Source organism: Pinus tabuliformis, chromosome X (genome assembly GCF_031772625.1).
Source record: "Pinus tabuliformis cultivar Carrire ecotype Pingquan chromosome X, CPIR1, whole genome shotgun sequence".
NCBI classification, from domain to species: Eukaryota; Viridiplantae; Streptophyta; class Pinopsida; order Pinales; family Pinaceae; genus Pinus; species Pinus tabuliformis.
Window position 1 is genome coordinate 1,404,643,249 of NC_142308.1, and position 16,516 is coordinate 1,404,659,764.

Below are 16,516 nucleotides of genomic sequence, written 5' to 3' on the forward strand. Positions count from 1 at the left end.
TGAGACTTAGGGTTTTAAAAATAACCCCCTATTTTTAATAAATATTTTAATATGAATTAGAAATATTCTCTTTTTTTATACTTTCAAAAATATCCCTTGTGACCTTTTTTCTTTTTCTACTACCGCACTTGAAATAAAATTTCAAATTCCTTTTCATTACTCTTGTTCATTTTTATTTTACCTCTTATTATAAAACGTTGACAATTCTTTTCTAATCCTTTTTTCTTTTACTCTAAACTTCACATACTTTATAATTGCATAACTTAATCACTTACTTTGCAATTAGTCTAATGGTCACTTTACCTTGAAGCTAAATCTAATTATACGAAAAAGATTTTGTTAAGTACTAAATTGTTGCGCATGAATGTGTCGGTACAAGTAGGTAGGACGATTGATTTTTTCTAAGTTTGATTGTATCGATCAAGAAGTAATTCCCTTGTGATAAGATGATGGATTTTAATTTACGGTCGCTGGAATTAATTGGTGGAATTTAGTAGTGGGAGTACACTTGCAAAGGCAACAGTTGGCAAAATATAAAAATTGGATCGATCTTGACAGCTGATTATCGATGGCCTGGCATGGAACAACCGCTCAACAATTAATTTTTTTAAGAACTGTGTTGCAGGCTTGCAGCAGCACTGGATGGCAGCAACGATAGTGGAATTTGTACGGCATGTGGGGATGGTGAGTACCAGGTTGAGATGGCAGCAGTGTCTTGATTGCGTTCCAAGGATGTTGTTGGTTGCAATCCAATGACTGTCTTGATGGCAGAGAGGTTGTCGGTTACTTGTTGTGGAACAACGACGATAGTGTGCTCACTGCGGCTATCTGCGGAAGAGGCATACAGTCATGGATGGTGGAGGAACATTGGGTAGAATGAAGGTCGGTGAATGGAGACAGCTTTGCGGTATGCGCCTTGCATCGACTGACATGGTAGGTTTGGGTTGCAGACTATTTTTTTGATAAAATTCCTTTTTTCTTTATAATTTTAATTTTCTTTTTGTATTGAATTTTTTTAAAATATTTTTGTTTTCAACTTTTTTTAATTAATAGTTGCTTTCTTTTCTTTTTTTCTTCTAAAATTTAGTTTTTATTTTGTTTTATCTCTTCTTCTTTTTTTCCTTGTATGGCCAAGGCCTATTGGCGAAAAATGGAGAAACTCCAACTTGTCTAGCGAAACACTTCAATCTCGATGGCAACAATGTTGACAAAACTTTGATGGCCAAAGGACAGATTAGACTGGCTCTATGCAGCAGTTGAACGGCCAAAAGATCGAACGACGATGATACTAATGTAACGAACAAGGTTCTTTATAGCAAGTTAAACACTCCAAAAAACTTGGAATGTGTAGATCTCCATTGAAGACACAAGAATTTACATTAAAATATATTAATGAGAATATGATACAAATGAGAGTGAGAGCCTGCTTATATACCCTAGGCAGTTTTACATTTTTAAACGGTCATGTCCTTAGGGACATACCCCTTCATTAACTAATTAATCATTATTTATGATGTGTTATTATTATTTATATTTACATTATTTATATCTATAGTTTATTCATAACAAGTATACATTCCAAAATGTCTGCTTGTTAGATCACACCATAACCAAACACAAAAACTCAATGATAGGCACTGTCTAGACTAGATGCCCTTAGGCCTTTATCCAATAATCAACTTGAGCATGTAGATACAAATGAGAGGTGTGTACTAACATTTACACACATACTTTATGTCACTACCCTCATGAGGTTGAATAGGTCGACATTAGCAAAAATGGCCTAATAAAATAAATAAATAAATGGGTTGGTTATCGATGTGTGCACTCTATAAAGCCATCGATACATCAATAAACTTGGTCTGCACATAACCTCAAGTGAAGATCAACCACATAACCTCAACAGTATCAAGTGGTTGGTAATGCTAAAAGCACTCACAAAAACTACAAAACATATAAATAAGATATATTATAGTAATGCCCTTTAGAAGCACTCTAGTTACATAACAGCTTCTAAAGAAATGATTGAAAACGATGCTTCAAAACCACATTATCATGGATTGCATCATGACAAGTTAAAACAAAAGGGAGAAATATTATAATTGTGTTGAGAACCATAAGGTATTTAATGTTTATTGCAAAACTTACCGAAGAAATTTCACTGGGCACAGAGGAACAATTTCCATTAGGAGTGCACTGTAAGTAATCCAGATCAGTATTTATATGCCCTTTATTCATAGTCATCCACATGTCTTCATCCGCGATATTCCCAAAATTGGATGGAGGAGGACTTGCATCTGGATATCTTGGAATACTCCGTAACTTTTCAGCAGATCCATCCAATCCTGTTCCAAAGGAAGGACTCCGAAATTTCTCTTTTCTTAAAGTAATACGACTGTCCAATGAACCTTCTCTGCATCCATTGCCTGTTGATCTCCTTTCCTAAGCACAACATCAGAAGCAGCTATCAAATTGCATGTATATACTTTAAGACAATGCTGCACATATTGAGACATTTAACAACAATAGCAACTTCGCTGGCCTGATAATAGAATACAGGGAAAAGAGAAGAAAAGTCACAAGCTATTCTTTCATTCATACAATGATATTAGGACTTTTCACCAAACACAATATTTATAAAAAACAGAAAAAAAAAATTGCTGAAATGAAAATCGCTAGTTTAGACTACTCAGATTGCAAGAATTATTTATGCTTTTGCTCCCTTTTTGTAGTATGCTACTTTTCCTTGTGTTTGCATTAGCTGACAATCAATTTCTTTTCAGCAAAGATGTGACACAAACAGTACAAGAAAACACCCACACTATGGACAAAAGTCTTTCTCCCACAAACAATAATCACAATTGTGTGCCAAATTCCAATAATTAACAAAGCTTTAGATCTCACCTGACCCAAAAACTCCAAGCTTAATCGACGGGGATAAGTTCGCTCACAGCTGTTTAGCTTTATGTAAACAGCATTCCACATATGGAAAAACATCAGGAATATTCAGAACAAGAGTCTTTTGGCAATCATATCACCAAATAAATAGTATTAAGAGGTGTACGCCCCAGGACACGATATAATTAACTAATCGGAAAATTCAGCACACTTTATAGGGATGCACCTTAAAAGAGTTCCTGTCTTGATCTGAATTTATAACCAGCGTGCTAAGGTTATCTATTTTAAGCTGCTGCTCCATGATACGGCGATCACGCTCCAGTTGAGATTTTCTCTCCTCCTCAAGTTCAGCAGCTAACTTTTCCCTTTCAAGTTCAAACTGCAAATCACAAGAGTCATAAAAAAACTCTAAAAACAAGAGATAAAACGAAAGGGAAAACAAAAAATACCATAAATGTCGCAGATATCACAAACAAACCTTCAACATCTCGTTTCTTAGCTTCAAAATTTCCAGTTCCAGATCCTCTGAGTGAGATCCCTGCAATCAACATAATTTAACATATCCACCTTGGACAAGCAATAATATCTATTAGAAGAATTTGAATAACTGGATGGCTGTAACCTGAAGCTTTTTACGCAGCTCTTCAATCTCCCTCTTTTGACGCTTTAGCAGTGCAGCATCTGTCATTATCTGTAAGATGTTGGCAACTAAACAAATTAAGTAAATAAACCCCACAAATCACAAATAGGGTAGTAAACACATGTAAGATGATACCCATAACATTTTAATAACTAATTTTTTTAATACCCTAATCTACTATAAAATAAGTAATAACTATATCCGTGCTTGAATATTACTATATCAGCTATGCTGAAAAATTGCATATTTTTTAACAAAAGTGAAAATAAACAAAATGGAGGAAGTTGTTTGCTGCACTTATTACAAGCAAAATAAAATTCAAACAAAATGACAAAACTATGGCAAAGCAATGCATGTATGTACTCTCCAGCACTGTAAGAGAGCTGGCAGAGCAGACAAAATGCGTTAACAACAGCAATCTTGATAATAGTAATTTATTTAGTTCCATGCTCATTACGTTTAGCAAATGTTCTCTAGATAGCAAACTTGAGAGTTGCATGTTCAATGTACAATAATCCAAGACTAGATATCAGATGCACTCTGAAAGATTATTCATCAAATGCCACCATGAATGACATACACGTATCTCAGATCCTCATAATTTTAATTGTGCAATTCTCAAACATAAATATAATAAACTGTATCCTTTCATGTCTGACTCCCTTCTTCATTTATGATTACTTTGTCCAAGAGGCTTGTGCATGACAGGTGTCAAAGCATTTGAAACATGCATGCCTATTTTGATATAGTGTTACGTTTTTCTGTATACTCTTAATCTCCCAGGTTCTTCAGAATGACACAATTCTAAACATGGTCACACTGACACTTATAGACCCAATAATAAATAGCAGCTAAAATAAAGCATGCATTATTCTGAAGTAAAAAATATTTACAAAGTATTATCTCTTTTTGGACACAACAAGGAAACAAAATAGCTATGGCAAGACTCCTGAAGAATAACCAACATATGCATTTCTTACATCCTCTTTATACCGACATACAATGGTTGAGAAGTTAGACAGACAATAGTTCTGTCAGCTATGTAATGATTTCAATTGATGCTATTTGTCTTCTTAGATGAAATTTTAATCCATGTCGGATTGAAATGTCTAATTTTGCCCAATTATAGACATGCAAAAGTGGTCACACTGACACTTATAGACCCAATAATAAATAACAGCTAAAATAAAGCATGCATTATTCTGAAGTAAAAAATATTTACAAAGTATTATCTCTTTTTGGACACAACAAGGAAACAAAATAGCTATGGCAAGACTCCTGAAGAATAACCAACATATGCATTTCTTACATCCTCTTTATACCAACATACAATGGTTGAGAAGTTAGACAGACAATAGTTCTGTCAGCCATGTAATGATTTCAATTGGTGCTATTTGTCTTCTTAGATGAAATTTTAATCCATGTCTGATTGAAATGTCTAATTTTGCCCAATTATAGACATGCACAAGTGGGAGAATCCACCAAGCAAAAATTGGTACATCATAGAGAAACACAATGCCTAGTATTGGAAAATATGGTAGTTGTTGACCACTGAAACATACTTGAAGAATTGAAGACTCCATGCCTAAGGATATGTCAGAGAATTCATGTATTATCCGAGTTCAGCTATCATCAGAGCTTTTAAGCTCCTTCTTATTCTTCCCAATTTTCTTCTATATTGTACTCAGATTCCACAAGCCCTACGGGGATGTTGTAAAGTGATGCTAGTACGATGATTAGAGTCATATAACAGGCCTAGGTAACTTGGGACATTGTCATCAAGTGAGTTCACTCTTGATAGTTTTTTTTACTTCGTTTATTATTGGTATTTTTTAACACTTAATAATTAATTGAGTTTTTTCTCCCATATATAACTTCAAAGCTAGAGTGTGGTTTGATGGCAAGGCCTTGGGTGAGTCCTAGTGTATAGAGTCATTGTATATTACCATGCTAAATCACTCATAAAATTTCATGGAATTTGATTAGGTCTAGGGGTCATTTTTTAAATTTCCCCAAGCACAAAAATTTTAATAAATTGTGTATGTAAATTGTAATAAGTGATGTCTAGAAAAGTTGTGTGGGGTATGTGTGCTCAGATTTACACATCTCCTCTTCAATTTTCTACTAAGACACACTTTGAGGGGTCAAAAATAAATTATAGACCCTGAAAACCCACTTTTCCTATGTCTAGGGGAAAATGTGGTAATAAATTACCCATAAAATAAAAAAGTGAACAGAAACAGAAAATCTTCCACATGCCAAATGACAAGGAAATTAAGTGGAAAATCAAGTCAAATTAAAGTGAAAAGTTGGACGTTGGGTGGGCACCCACATGGCACGTATTAAAGCACATGGTGAAACCATTTTGTGGGCCACCATGAGGTATGACTACCCATTGGGCAGCTCAAATAATCCAAGTAAAATCAGTGTTGAACTTTAGAGATTTGGGAAGATTATACTTTGAGGAACTTATGTGAAATGTTTCCAGAAAAATTACACCCACATCACACATGTACGCAACACATGGAAGCAGCGTCTATGCACTTTAGTTCAGGAGAAAAACGCACAGCTACAAGCAGCTAACGCAGGCTAGTTTGAGTTTCAACTTGTAGAGGTGTCTATCCACCATTATTTGGTTGAGAAATTTGCGAGTATTGCTCCCCTCTTTACTCACATACATCCACACTTGGCACAGCAAGCAGGGAAAAAAGAATTTGGCACATAAGGGAACAAGAAAATGTTGTCCACTTGCCATAAATCAATTTTTACACTTGGAATTGAAGCGATACTTGGCAAATTCGAATTTGCCTTGAGATTTTCTCCTTCTCTGCTTGGCATTGGGGTTTACATTGAGATCTTCCCTAGATTTTCTATAATTTGAGCGGGCTCTCATTATGTATTTTTGAGACAACCTATTGTCCTTGCAGAAGCTTTGCTCCTTTGTGTAATTTCAATATCAATGCAATAAAGACTTTGGGGTTCACAAATTGAATGTTCGTCCTCCTTGAGCATGGTATGGATTTTTGTTGATTAATGTGTTTATTTCCTTTTACATGTACTATCCATTTCATGTTTCCATATGCTTTAGAGATGTATAGGTATAAAAAAAAACAAAACAAAAAAAAAAACAAAAAAAAACAAAAACAAAAAAAACTTGCTCTAGATTTAGATAGTTATAGGTGATTTCAAATAAATCTCTAGGCCTCATTTTTCATTGCATACTTTTTTTTAAATCTATATATGGAGCTAATCCTTGGTTGAGTTTTGTACAAGGAAATTATTTTGGTGGATCAATGACCAAGCGTGAGGGGAAGACTTTGGAGAGACTAACCCACTCTTGATGTGCTCTTAGAGGAACTCCTATTTGATTTAGCCTCATAGTCTAATCTTACAAATCTTCTTGCAGGATTGCTAGCCATAGCTTGTGTGCAAGTCGAGTTATTACAAATTTAAACTATTCTCTCAAAAATCGTGTGCTTCATTGTTGTAATTTTTTATTTAAGAGCTTAATGATGACTCAGCAAAGATGAGAGTTTACTCATGCCCTTTGTTAGTTTTTGTAGCATCAGATGTCTTTTAGCCACGAAATTTGGTGGAGAGATTATAATACATGAGATCTCCAAAACACATAAATTGTTTCTAGAAATTCCGCCTAGAAGTATCTCAATTAGATTATTAACCGATTTTTAAATATTTCCTAGATTCAAACTTAGGGAATATGGTTAATTAATCAATATTAATTGAAATAATGTGAGAATCTTCTACAAACACACTCAGACCGATCCAAGGATGATCCTAGCCATTGACTAAGTTTTAATCTTGGTCGTGGTGCTCCAATAGTGGAATATAAGAGGAGATCGACGTGGTGATGGAAAAAACACTAGAGGAGATACTCAATTGCCTAGGCAGTTCTATTTTCTCAGTAGCAACAACTCAGCAAAGAAAATAGAGCCAAAGGGTGAGTAACGATGAAAGAGGAGGGCAACAGCATTCCATGAGGAAGGTTTCCAGTCCCCGGAAGAGGCAAAGGAAGGAAGGTCGAAATTCTCAAAGGACCAACATAAGCTTTACACAAGGGGTGACGTAGGGAGGTCAGCGAACACAGTGACGCACGGAACTAGGGAGGCACTTTTGGAGGTAGAAAATAGTTGTGGGGTGAGAGAAAATTCTCACGATAATTTTGCAAATATTTTCCTCAAATTAGATTGCCAATTTGCCATCTCAATCATTGTACTCAAAATTGTTGCTGAAAAATAAGAATAAAAACTCTCATTTGTTGCACCGGTTTTCTCCAATGTTTCACAAAGTCTCCTGGACGGGGAGACGCGGGTGCGGGGAGACACACAAAGGGGACGTGTGGGAGAACCCTGAAATTTTAGGGAAATTTAGGGGAGACGGGGAGACGTCGAGGTATATATAATATAATTTTTAATTATATATATTATAAATTTATATATATATGTATATAATTTTGAAATTTTCATGTTCATATTCATTGTTCAATAATGCTAATTCATCAAGATTCAATACCATAAGATTCAATAATAAAATTCAATATGAAACTCAAATATTCAAATACAATGTACATTGATCCATATCATTCATCATTCATCAATCATCATTCTATAATTTACATTGAATCATTGATTTAAAAATTAAATTGAAAATTGAAAATTCTGAATTCATCATTCATCATTCTAGTCTTCTAGATTCTAAATTGAACACTAAGTCTTCACATGGCTGAGGATAACAGTGGTCTACTTCTTGCCTCAGGACCGAAGTTGCAGAGATCTGTTCCTTGCCTCAGGGATGAACTGAGGTCTGTAGGTTGTAGCAGACCTTTTCCCAGCGCTGAGACTGAGGTCCGATAAGAGTATGACAGCAGTTCCAAAGTGAAAATACTGCTCCAAAAAACAAACCAAAAATTATGACCAGAAAAGCGCAAGACTTGTGACCAGAGAAGCCCAACGAAAACACCTCAGAGATAGCAAAAAATCCACGAAATTACTTCACAAAATCACCTCAGAAACGAGTTTTTCTTGTTTGAATTCGGTATTCAAATGAAGAGGCCCAGCTTCAATATATTCAAGATTACGCTAAATCGTTGATATGCTGCCGCCTGCCGCCTGCGTGGAGCAAGAGGAAGGATGCCACTGCAAGTTTGCAACGACTGCTAACTTATTCGGTAGTCAAATGAAGAGGCCCAGCTTCAATATATTCAAGATTACGCTGAATCGTTGATATGCTGCCGCCTGCCGCCTGCGTGGAGCAAGAGGGAGGATGCCACTGCAAGTTTGGAACGACTGCTAAGTGCTAACAGCAAGTCGCTGCGTGGAGAAGAGTGAGAATGCGCTGAAGCTCTCGTGGGCGCAGTAAGAGCAGATTGAAGAAAAAAATGCGTTGAGGTAAGAGCATAATGAATGGCGGCAGAATGAAAACTTGAAAAGTGGAGTTAACCCTAACTTGTTCATGTAATTTTTTATTTGTAATTGTTAATTTAGTTTATTTTTATTTTTTATGTTTTTTTAATAAATTAATTTTCATTTTTTTTAATTTTTTTTTTTGGTTTATAAAGGGTAATTAGACAAAAATGAAGGGGGGACGCCCAAAAGAACCCCATTTTCAGGGGACGCCCAGAAGAACCCCATTTTCAGGGGGACGCCCAGAAGTACCCCTTTCGGGGAGTCGAGTCTCCCACATTGGGGAAACGGACCCCCTTGCGTCTCCCCAAAAGGGGGACGTGGGGAAACGCACCCCCGAGAGTCTCCCCGTCCCGGGTGCGTGGGGTGCGAGGGGTCCGCGCACCCCACCCTAGGGGACGCGTCCCCGTGGAACACTGGTTTTCTCACATTGGGTTTTTTTGAGACAATTGTCCAAAAATATCTGTCAAAATTATTCAATGTGCTAGAATTTCTCAGTTTTCAGTGTTTTGTTTACCGCAGTATTTTTATGGTGAAAATTGCAGTTGTAATTTTATTCGTTGTTGGTCGTAGTAAATAAACTGCATAATTAAATTTTCAGTTAAAAGAGTAATTTCTAGTTGTTGCAATAGATAAAAAAATCACATGGTATCAAAGCAAAGTTGATGAGCCAGAGAGCTCAGGAAAACGAAGAAAAAGGAATTTCACTGCCTAGGAAGGGCAGCAAGCCAAAATTCCCAAAGACTGTGCAGTATTTTGCCAAGGGGCCGAGTTGCTTCAAGAAAGACCAATTTTTCTGAGAGGGGGCAGAAAAATTTGATCCTTCCAAATCGAATGATTCCAGAGTTAGAGGGAGCAGCGCCATAACTTCGTTGGGCATATCTCTAGCTGGACGTAGAGGGTTTTGCAACAGTTTCCTAGACAGAGCTAGTGTCGGGTTGGAAAAAAGCAATAGCACACTATAAATTCTTCGCATAACCATGGCCAAAAGTAACATTCAGGAGACTTCAGATTTGTCTTCCAAATTGGAGGATAAATTTGCTTGCTTAAGAGAATCAGCTTCACAGGGAGTCTGGTATATAGGCAGTGGAGCATCAACTCACATGACAAGGGTTAGAGAATATTTCTCTAGCTACAAAGAGGAGCATATGGACTTCCAAATTACTATGGGAAACAGAACGAAATGTACTCCAGTAGGGAGAGGTACCATAGATTTTCAGAGGGAGTCAAGAGCAAGCACCAGTGCTATAGATGTATTGCATGTGCCAGGATTGGGTTTGAACCTGATTTGAGTATCCCAGTGATATGATAAGGGGTATGATATTCACTTCGTAGGGAATGTTACCGCTTAAACTAGCAGGGGACCAAAGGAGGATCCCAAAAGGGCAAATGTTGGGCCAAGAACAACAAATGGAGACTTAGCTCACGAGTCACCTCAACTAATGCTCCCTTCTATTCACAGACTTTCACCGATGGGAGGAGAACCAATATGTATAGAGTCACTAATGAATGATAAGTCAATGGATATATGTGATCCAAACAAACCCTTTCCCAAAAAATTTTGAAGGATGGAGCTTGTTTGCTTTCTAAGCAAGGTACTATGTATTCTAGGGAAAGGAAGAGAGGATTTTGAGGGATAGGTTTATGGGGTAGGACTTGCGAAGGAGTTCCCCAATCCCTAAAATCCTTGTTAGAATTGGTATCTTAGACGGTTCTTGAAGAGTGATCCTTCAAAGGAGTGGCTGCACAAAGGGCCAAGTGAACCCGATCTAAGGTATGAGGAAAAGTATGTAGCAACCAATGATATTCTTACCCTAGACAAGGTGAGGGAAAGGATCAAAGAATAATTTCACTTGAAGGTGTTGTTTCAACCCGATGAGGTACTAGCCTTGAGTATTGCAAGGCAAGTTTTGATCCCGGGGCTAAGGCTTGGCTTTTCTTCTAACTCCACCGTCGAAATGCCTTAAAAATTTGAGAGCTAGAGCAAAGGCTAGCGCAGGAGACCCTAGAAGATCGAATATTTTTTATGGCTAGCTTGTCGGGAAAATGATGACCTAGTTACCGCAATGTGCTTAGACCTGGGAGGAGGTGAGAGAATATGGTTTTTAGTGACCACCCTCAGTAGATCAGTGCCTTAATCTTTGGGAGAATGGAGTCTATGTTGAGTATGAATAGGATTTCTTGCTTCCCAGTCAAAGAGACCTCAAGATCACCTCTCTAGCCTCCTAGGTCAAGAGGAAGCAACCTTGTAGCTCTTATACTTTGATGTGCAAAAGGAATGTCTTATCAATATCAAATTCCTTGATAGAATTACCCCTAGGAGATCTCGCTCATATCACATGGCCAATACATTGAGAGATGTTATAATAGAAACAAATTCCACGAATTTAAGCAATAAATGCATGCAACAATTAGCCCTAGAACAACGAAAATCCCAGTCCAACATATATGAAAAAAGTAAACAAGAATAACATCAAAAAACACGTACTTACATGTAATAGAGTATATCCAACCATTCACAATTGACAATATAGAAGCTCCAAGAGAAGATAGACCAATATCCACACATCATAACACATCCATAAAGCTCCAATTCATCCTCTAGAAAAAGTGTGAAAATATCAAGAGAGATAAGATATTTGAACCAAAGTGATAACGAGCAAATGAGCTCATCTCACTTGTATTTATACACAACTTAGGAGTTTGAATCAGTCTCCTTGGCCTACACAAACACCAAAAATAAAATAATGTTTTAATAATACAACTTTTGGTGACAAGCCCACCAAACTAACTCATAAATGAAAAAGTACCCCTCTCAAGAGATCAAATAATAAGCTATGCATGTCGTAGGGCCCTCTAAGAGGCCTAATGAGGTCCATAGGTGCCACAATGAATCATAGGACCCTCAAAAGCAGTGGACAAGGGGTTGACCCCCTATAATAATCTGTGGTGCTCTAAATGACATGTGGGGTCACACAAGTGTCCTCATGGGTCTCTAAACAAATCGAAGATGCACATACATCGCCTGCAAGGGCTAGGATGATGGTGTAGGAGATGCCACATCATCATGCAAGTCCTAGATCATCTGTCAATTGTATGTTGTAGATCTGGGGCCGGTCGGGCATGATGGATCAAGTGCATCCTCCTCGTCAACAAGTGAACCATGAGCAATCTCTGAATGGCTGGGGGGATCAATGGAGTGCAATCTGCTGCGATGAAGTCCAATGGCTCCCAACGCTCACCCTACATGTGCCAATGTAGCCCTCTAAAGGATTACGACCCCGTATAGGGAGACCAAACCCTGAACGGAAACCATCTGCAATCCTGCATAAGATCCAATGCGTCCCCTTACCTTCCAATACAACAAGTCGTTAGAGAAATCGAGTAAATGAGCTTACCTAATCATGGACCACAGGTGGCGAATTCATAATGGCATGAACTTCCATAATGGGCTTCAAGATGTGCCAACGTCTCCTAAAATACAAATGGGGTTAACCAAGTACGATATTAGGTGGTTTGTACTTCTAAAGGGGATAATATTCAAGGTACAACCTTCAAATGGTGGTGGCATGTGACAGATATGGTGAATGAAGTAGCGGACGAGAAGGGCGAGCCTCTGGTCACAAGCTTGGGTGCAAGGGTAGCTAATAAGTGGGAAGCCCACAGTCGGGTTTATAATGTATAGGAGGGAGCAATCCTGGTACATAAGGTGCGTCAACCTTGATTTTTCCACCCTTCTTTTATGCCCTTTGCCTTTTTATGATTTTCTGTTGAAGTTTCTAAATTTACTTTGTTAGGAACCCTTATGCACTTTTTTTGTTTTATTCCTACCTACTTGTTAATTTTCCTTTAACAAGTTGTTTACAAAGTAAATACTGTAAATAAACACCAGTGCATGCTCAACATATTACAGATCAGCAATTAAAAGAAACAAGAACAAACACATTACATGACACCATTATTTTTGGACCAATGTCCCTGGAACAACCCAATGCGGGAAAACCGGTGTAGCTATCTGAGGGTTTTCTTATTAAGCAATATCATAATATAATCTAGGTGCTGAAACCGGCCTACCCAACAGAGAATTTCATTAGCAGCTATACCTCACAGTTCGAGAGAAATCTCCTGGCTGAAACCCCGAAAAATCCTTTCGGTACCTCCGCAACACAAAACTGCTCCTGCAATACCAGCGTCTGCCCAATCTGGACTGCGTCAGCCCCTCTCTGTCCCACACTGGCCCTGCGTCAGCCTTTCGAGGCCTGCGTCTGCCCTAAGAGGCCTTGCGTCAACTCTGGGAGCCCTCTACGACCGTTGCGCTGGCCCCTCTAGTGCTCTGCGCAACACTTGGCTGCCTTTGCATGAGCCCTTGTTGGCTATGCGTCAATCCCCTTGGCTGTTGCACTGCTCTCCCGGCACACTCTCTGCCTTCTCTGTTTCTCTGTACTTAATGCCCCTCAACTGCTCTCCCGATCACTGATTCTACCACTCTTAGCAAACCCCGCTCTAGGGAATAGAATGACTGATCATCTGGTGTGTTCTCCAAGTGACCCTCAAGCCTCCTCTTATACTTTTTTTGTTGACATCTCAAAGGCCGAGATTAAGTCTCTAATCAACGACTAAGATTAGATCTGGCTTGATCCATGTCTTTTGGACCACTCTAACACAGATTCATAATAATACACATTAATATTTTATTTTTCCTAAGTTTAGACTTAGGGACTCCATTAAAAATATTATTTATTTTAATATCTCTTGATCTGTTTAGAATCTGCCCAAACCCTTTATGGGTATTGGAAATCTCATGTGCCCCAACCTTTCCACCAAATTTCGTGGCTAGAGCACATCCGATGATACCCCAAATCAACACTCCCTCTTAGCGAGGACTGTACTCTAACAAATACTCCTCACTGAGTATAACTCTGATCATCCGGCATCAATACCTGTGTTGATGCTACGCCTTCCTGCCCAACATCCTCTACATCGCTACCTCCTATACTGTTGCCCATGGTTCTACCACTGCCATTGTCGCATCTGTATGACGGCACCCTCTGCATCTGTGTTGTTGCTGGTCCTTTCTCCCAGCATTGCATCCGCATTGCACCTCCTCTCATCAAGTTGCATCGTGCTGCCCACTGTTGCATTGCAACTCAGTGACCCGCAAGCCTCCTTTTATACTTTTCATGTTGACATCTCAACAATCGAGATTAAGTCCCTAATCAACGGCTAAGATTAAATCTGACTTGATCCATGTCTTTTGAACCACTCTAACACAGATTCATATTAATACACATTAATATTTTATTTTCCATAAGTTTAGACTTAGCGACTCTATTAAAAATATTAATTATTTTAATCTCCTGATCTGTTTAAAATCTGCCCAAACCCTTTATGGGTATTGGAGATCTCATGTTCCCCAACCTCTCCACCAAATTTCGTGGCTAGAGCACATCCGATGCTACCAGAAATAAACATTTTCTTTGATTGACTGCTCGGGGCTCAAGAGGTTAGAGCATGATGTATAAGATATCGCAGTGAAATCCCCCTTTTAAGGTGGGGAGGTTCATCGCCCACCAGGGGTTGGGACAATCATCGGTTCATATATGATGAAGAAGGCTCATAAAACCTGTAGGAACTAGGGTGTTGGCCATGATGAACGGGTAGAGCTCATGTATTGGCTTTTCTCCACATGCTAAATGTTTTTGTCCTAGCCATCTTTTGCATTTTGTGGTACATTTTCCTGTTGAATGTGGCCATATATGCTTTTAACTTTCTTTTCAACTGCATCAGCCTCTGAGCTTCACTCCAAGCCATGACACAATGTGTGGGCAAGGGGAAGGGGCGAGCTAACCCTATGTGGACCCAATGGAGGAATGTGAACCCAAGCAGGAAAATGATGAATGGGGTGATAATGAATGGAAAAAGGGTAATATAAGCAGATAAGGGAGCAGGAACACGCAACCAAAATCGGAGTTTCCCATCAAATACCATCCCTGGAACCAAATGGTCACTAAAGAGATCCCACGGGACTCGAATCCAAGGTTAATTCCTAAAAGGGATCTACCAGACAAAAGCACAGACCTAGCCCATTCTTTCCGTCGGATCCCCCCATTAATCCATGCCCAGAAGTGTCCATGATAAGCAAACTACAATACTCAATTTCCAAATGACAAGGCATACCTTTAGACTCGGGAGGCCCACCTTCAAACACACGATCATGGGAGATGGGCGAGGGACCAAACAGTTGTCTCATGTACCAGGGAAAATGGCACAATAAGCTAGATGAAGGCTACAAGGAGTTGTTGTTTGTCAGTTGAGCACAATCTTGGAGAAGAAATTCTCATAGGGATATTACCCAGAAAATGGTGCGTAACGGAGAAGAAAGTGTATGTCAAACATCCAAGCTGGAAAAAGGTAACACAAATTGGAGTTCGAAGTAACAGATTGTACTGGTTACAAATTAATTTTCCAATGGCACTAATAGGCAGCGATAGTAGCAATGGGAAGGAGCTAAATGAGTTATGGCATAGGAGAATGGGACATCTACACCATGGAGCACTCAAGATGCTCACAGAAATGGTAATAAGAATTCCAGAACTTGGCACGGAACATGATGTGTGCAGAGAATGTGTACTTGCGAAGTATGCTAAGGCAGCATTTCCAAGAAGTGATAGCAGAGCTGATGGTGTGTTAGGACTCATACATTCAGCTATTTGCGGCCCAGTATCCACTAGAGCTCTCAGCAGTGCCGAATATTTCGTCACCTTTATTGATGTCCATTCTAGGAAAACCTCGATAAAGGTGATAATTAGGAACCTCAAGAACATACCTCTCTACAAGTGCCTGTTCATCTAGGTGCTCTGTGTGCTCCACTATCACGGAAGGCTCCTCCATCAAATCATGAGTGGCCCAAACATCCTCTTTGGTGATGGTTGCCCTAGAAGAATGTACACAATGTGACTCCATACAAGGCTGCTCGACCTGCAACTCTGATTCTTGAGGGGCCATTTGAGTGCTTTTCAAGGACTCCTGGGAAATCTCAAGCTCATAAGTAAGCATGTCAACTTGCTCTTCTTTTCCTACTAACACGTCATGATATATCTCAACAAGCATGAGTAGGTGATCTCTGTCTGAAAGGAGGTGTAGGTAGTTAGATTTCATCTCTACCAATGCCTATATGATTGGATTATTATTTCCTTCCAGCGATCCCTTGAGATTTCTTAACAAATCTGTGTGTTTAGATTAAATTTTTCACTCAAACCTTTTGTCAAACAGTTCAACTGTATATTTTTGTAGGTGACTTATCATATTTTTTATTTTTTATTCAAAAATTCAAGTGCACCAGCGATCTATTTAGGTAGATTTTAAAGTATATAAACAACTCAGAAAAACCATCACATTGTGGATATAAGAATATAACACCCATAAAAAACACTCTCTTTAAAATGTATACACAGAGAATAGATAATGGAAGAATGAACCTGCTAATTAGATGGCAGCCAACAAGAGTTACGTATGCATTCTTTACATCCCACTAAGAGGAATATCAGCTTGAGAAGCA

At 38.6% G+C, this 16,516-nt stretch overlaps 1 protein-coding gene across 1 annotated transcript in view; it reads right to left on the reverse strand.

The window, feature by feature from the left end:
* LOC149145273 (kinesin-like protein KIN-7N) overlaps positions 1-16,516 on the reverse strand; it is a 178,707-nt gene that overhangs the window by 108,815 nt on the left and 53,376 nt on the right. The window contains exons 11-15 of the mRNA XM_089447508.1: positions 3,521-3,589; positions 3,377-3,436; positions 3,125-3,277; positions 2,905-2,961; positions 2,149-2,442 (exon numbers count right to left, since the gene is read on the reverse strand). Of these exons, the coding sequence (XP_089303634.1) occupies positions 2,149-2,442; positions 2,905-2,961; positions 3,125-3,277; positions 3,377-3,436; positions 3,521-3,589 (633 nt within the window). The remainder of the gene's footprint in view (positions 1-2,148; positions 2,443-2,904; positions 2,962-3,124; positions 3,278-3,376; positions 3,437-3,520; positions 3,590-16,516) is intronic.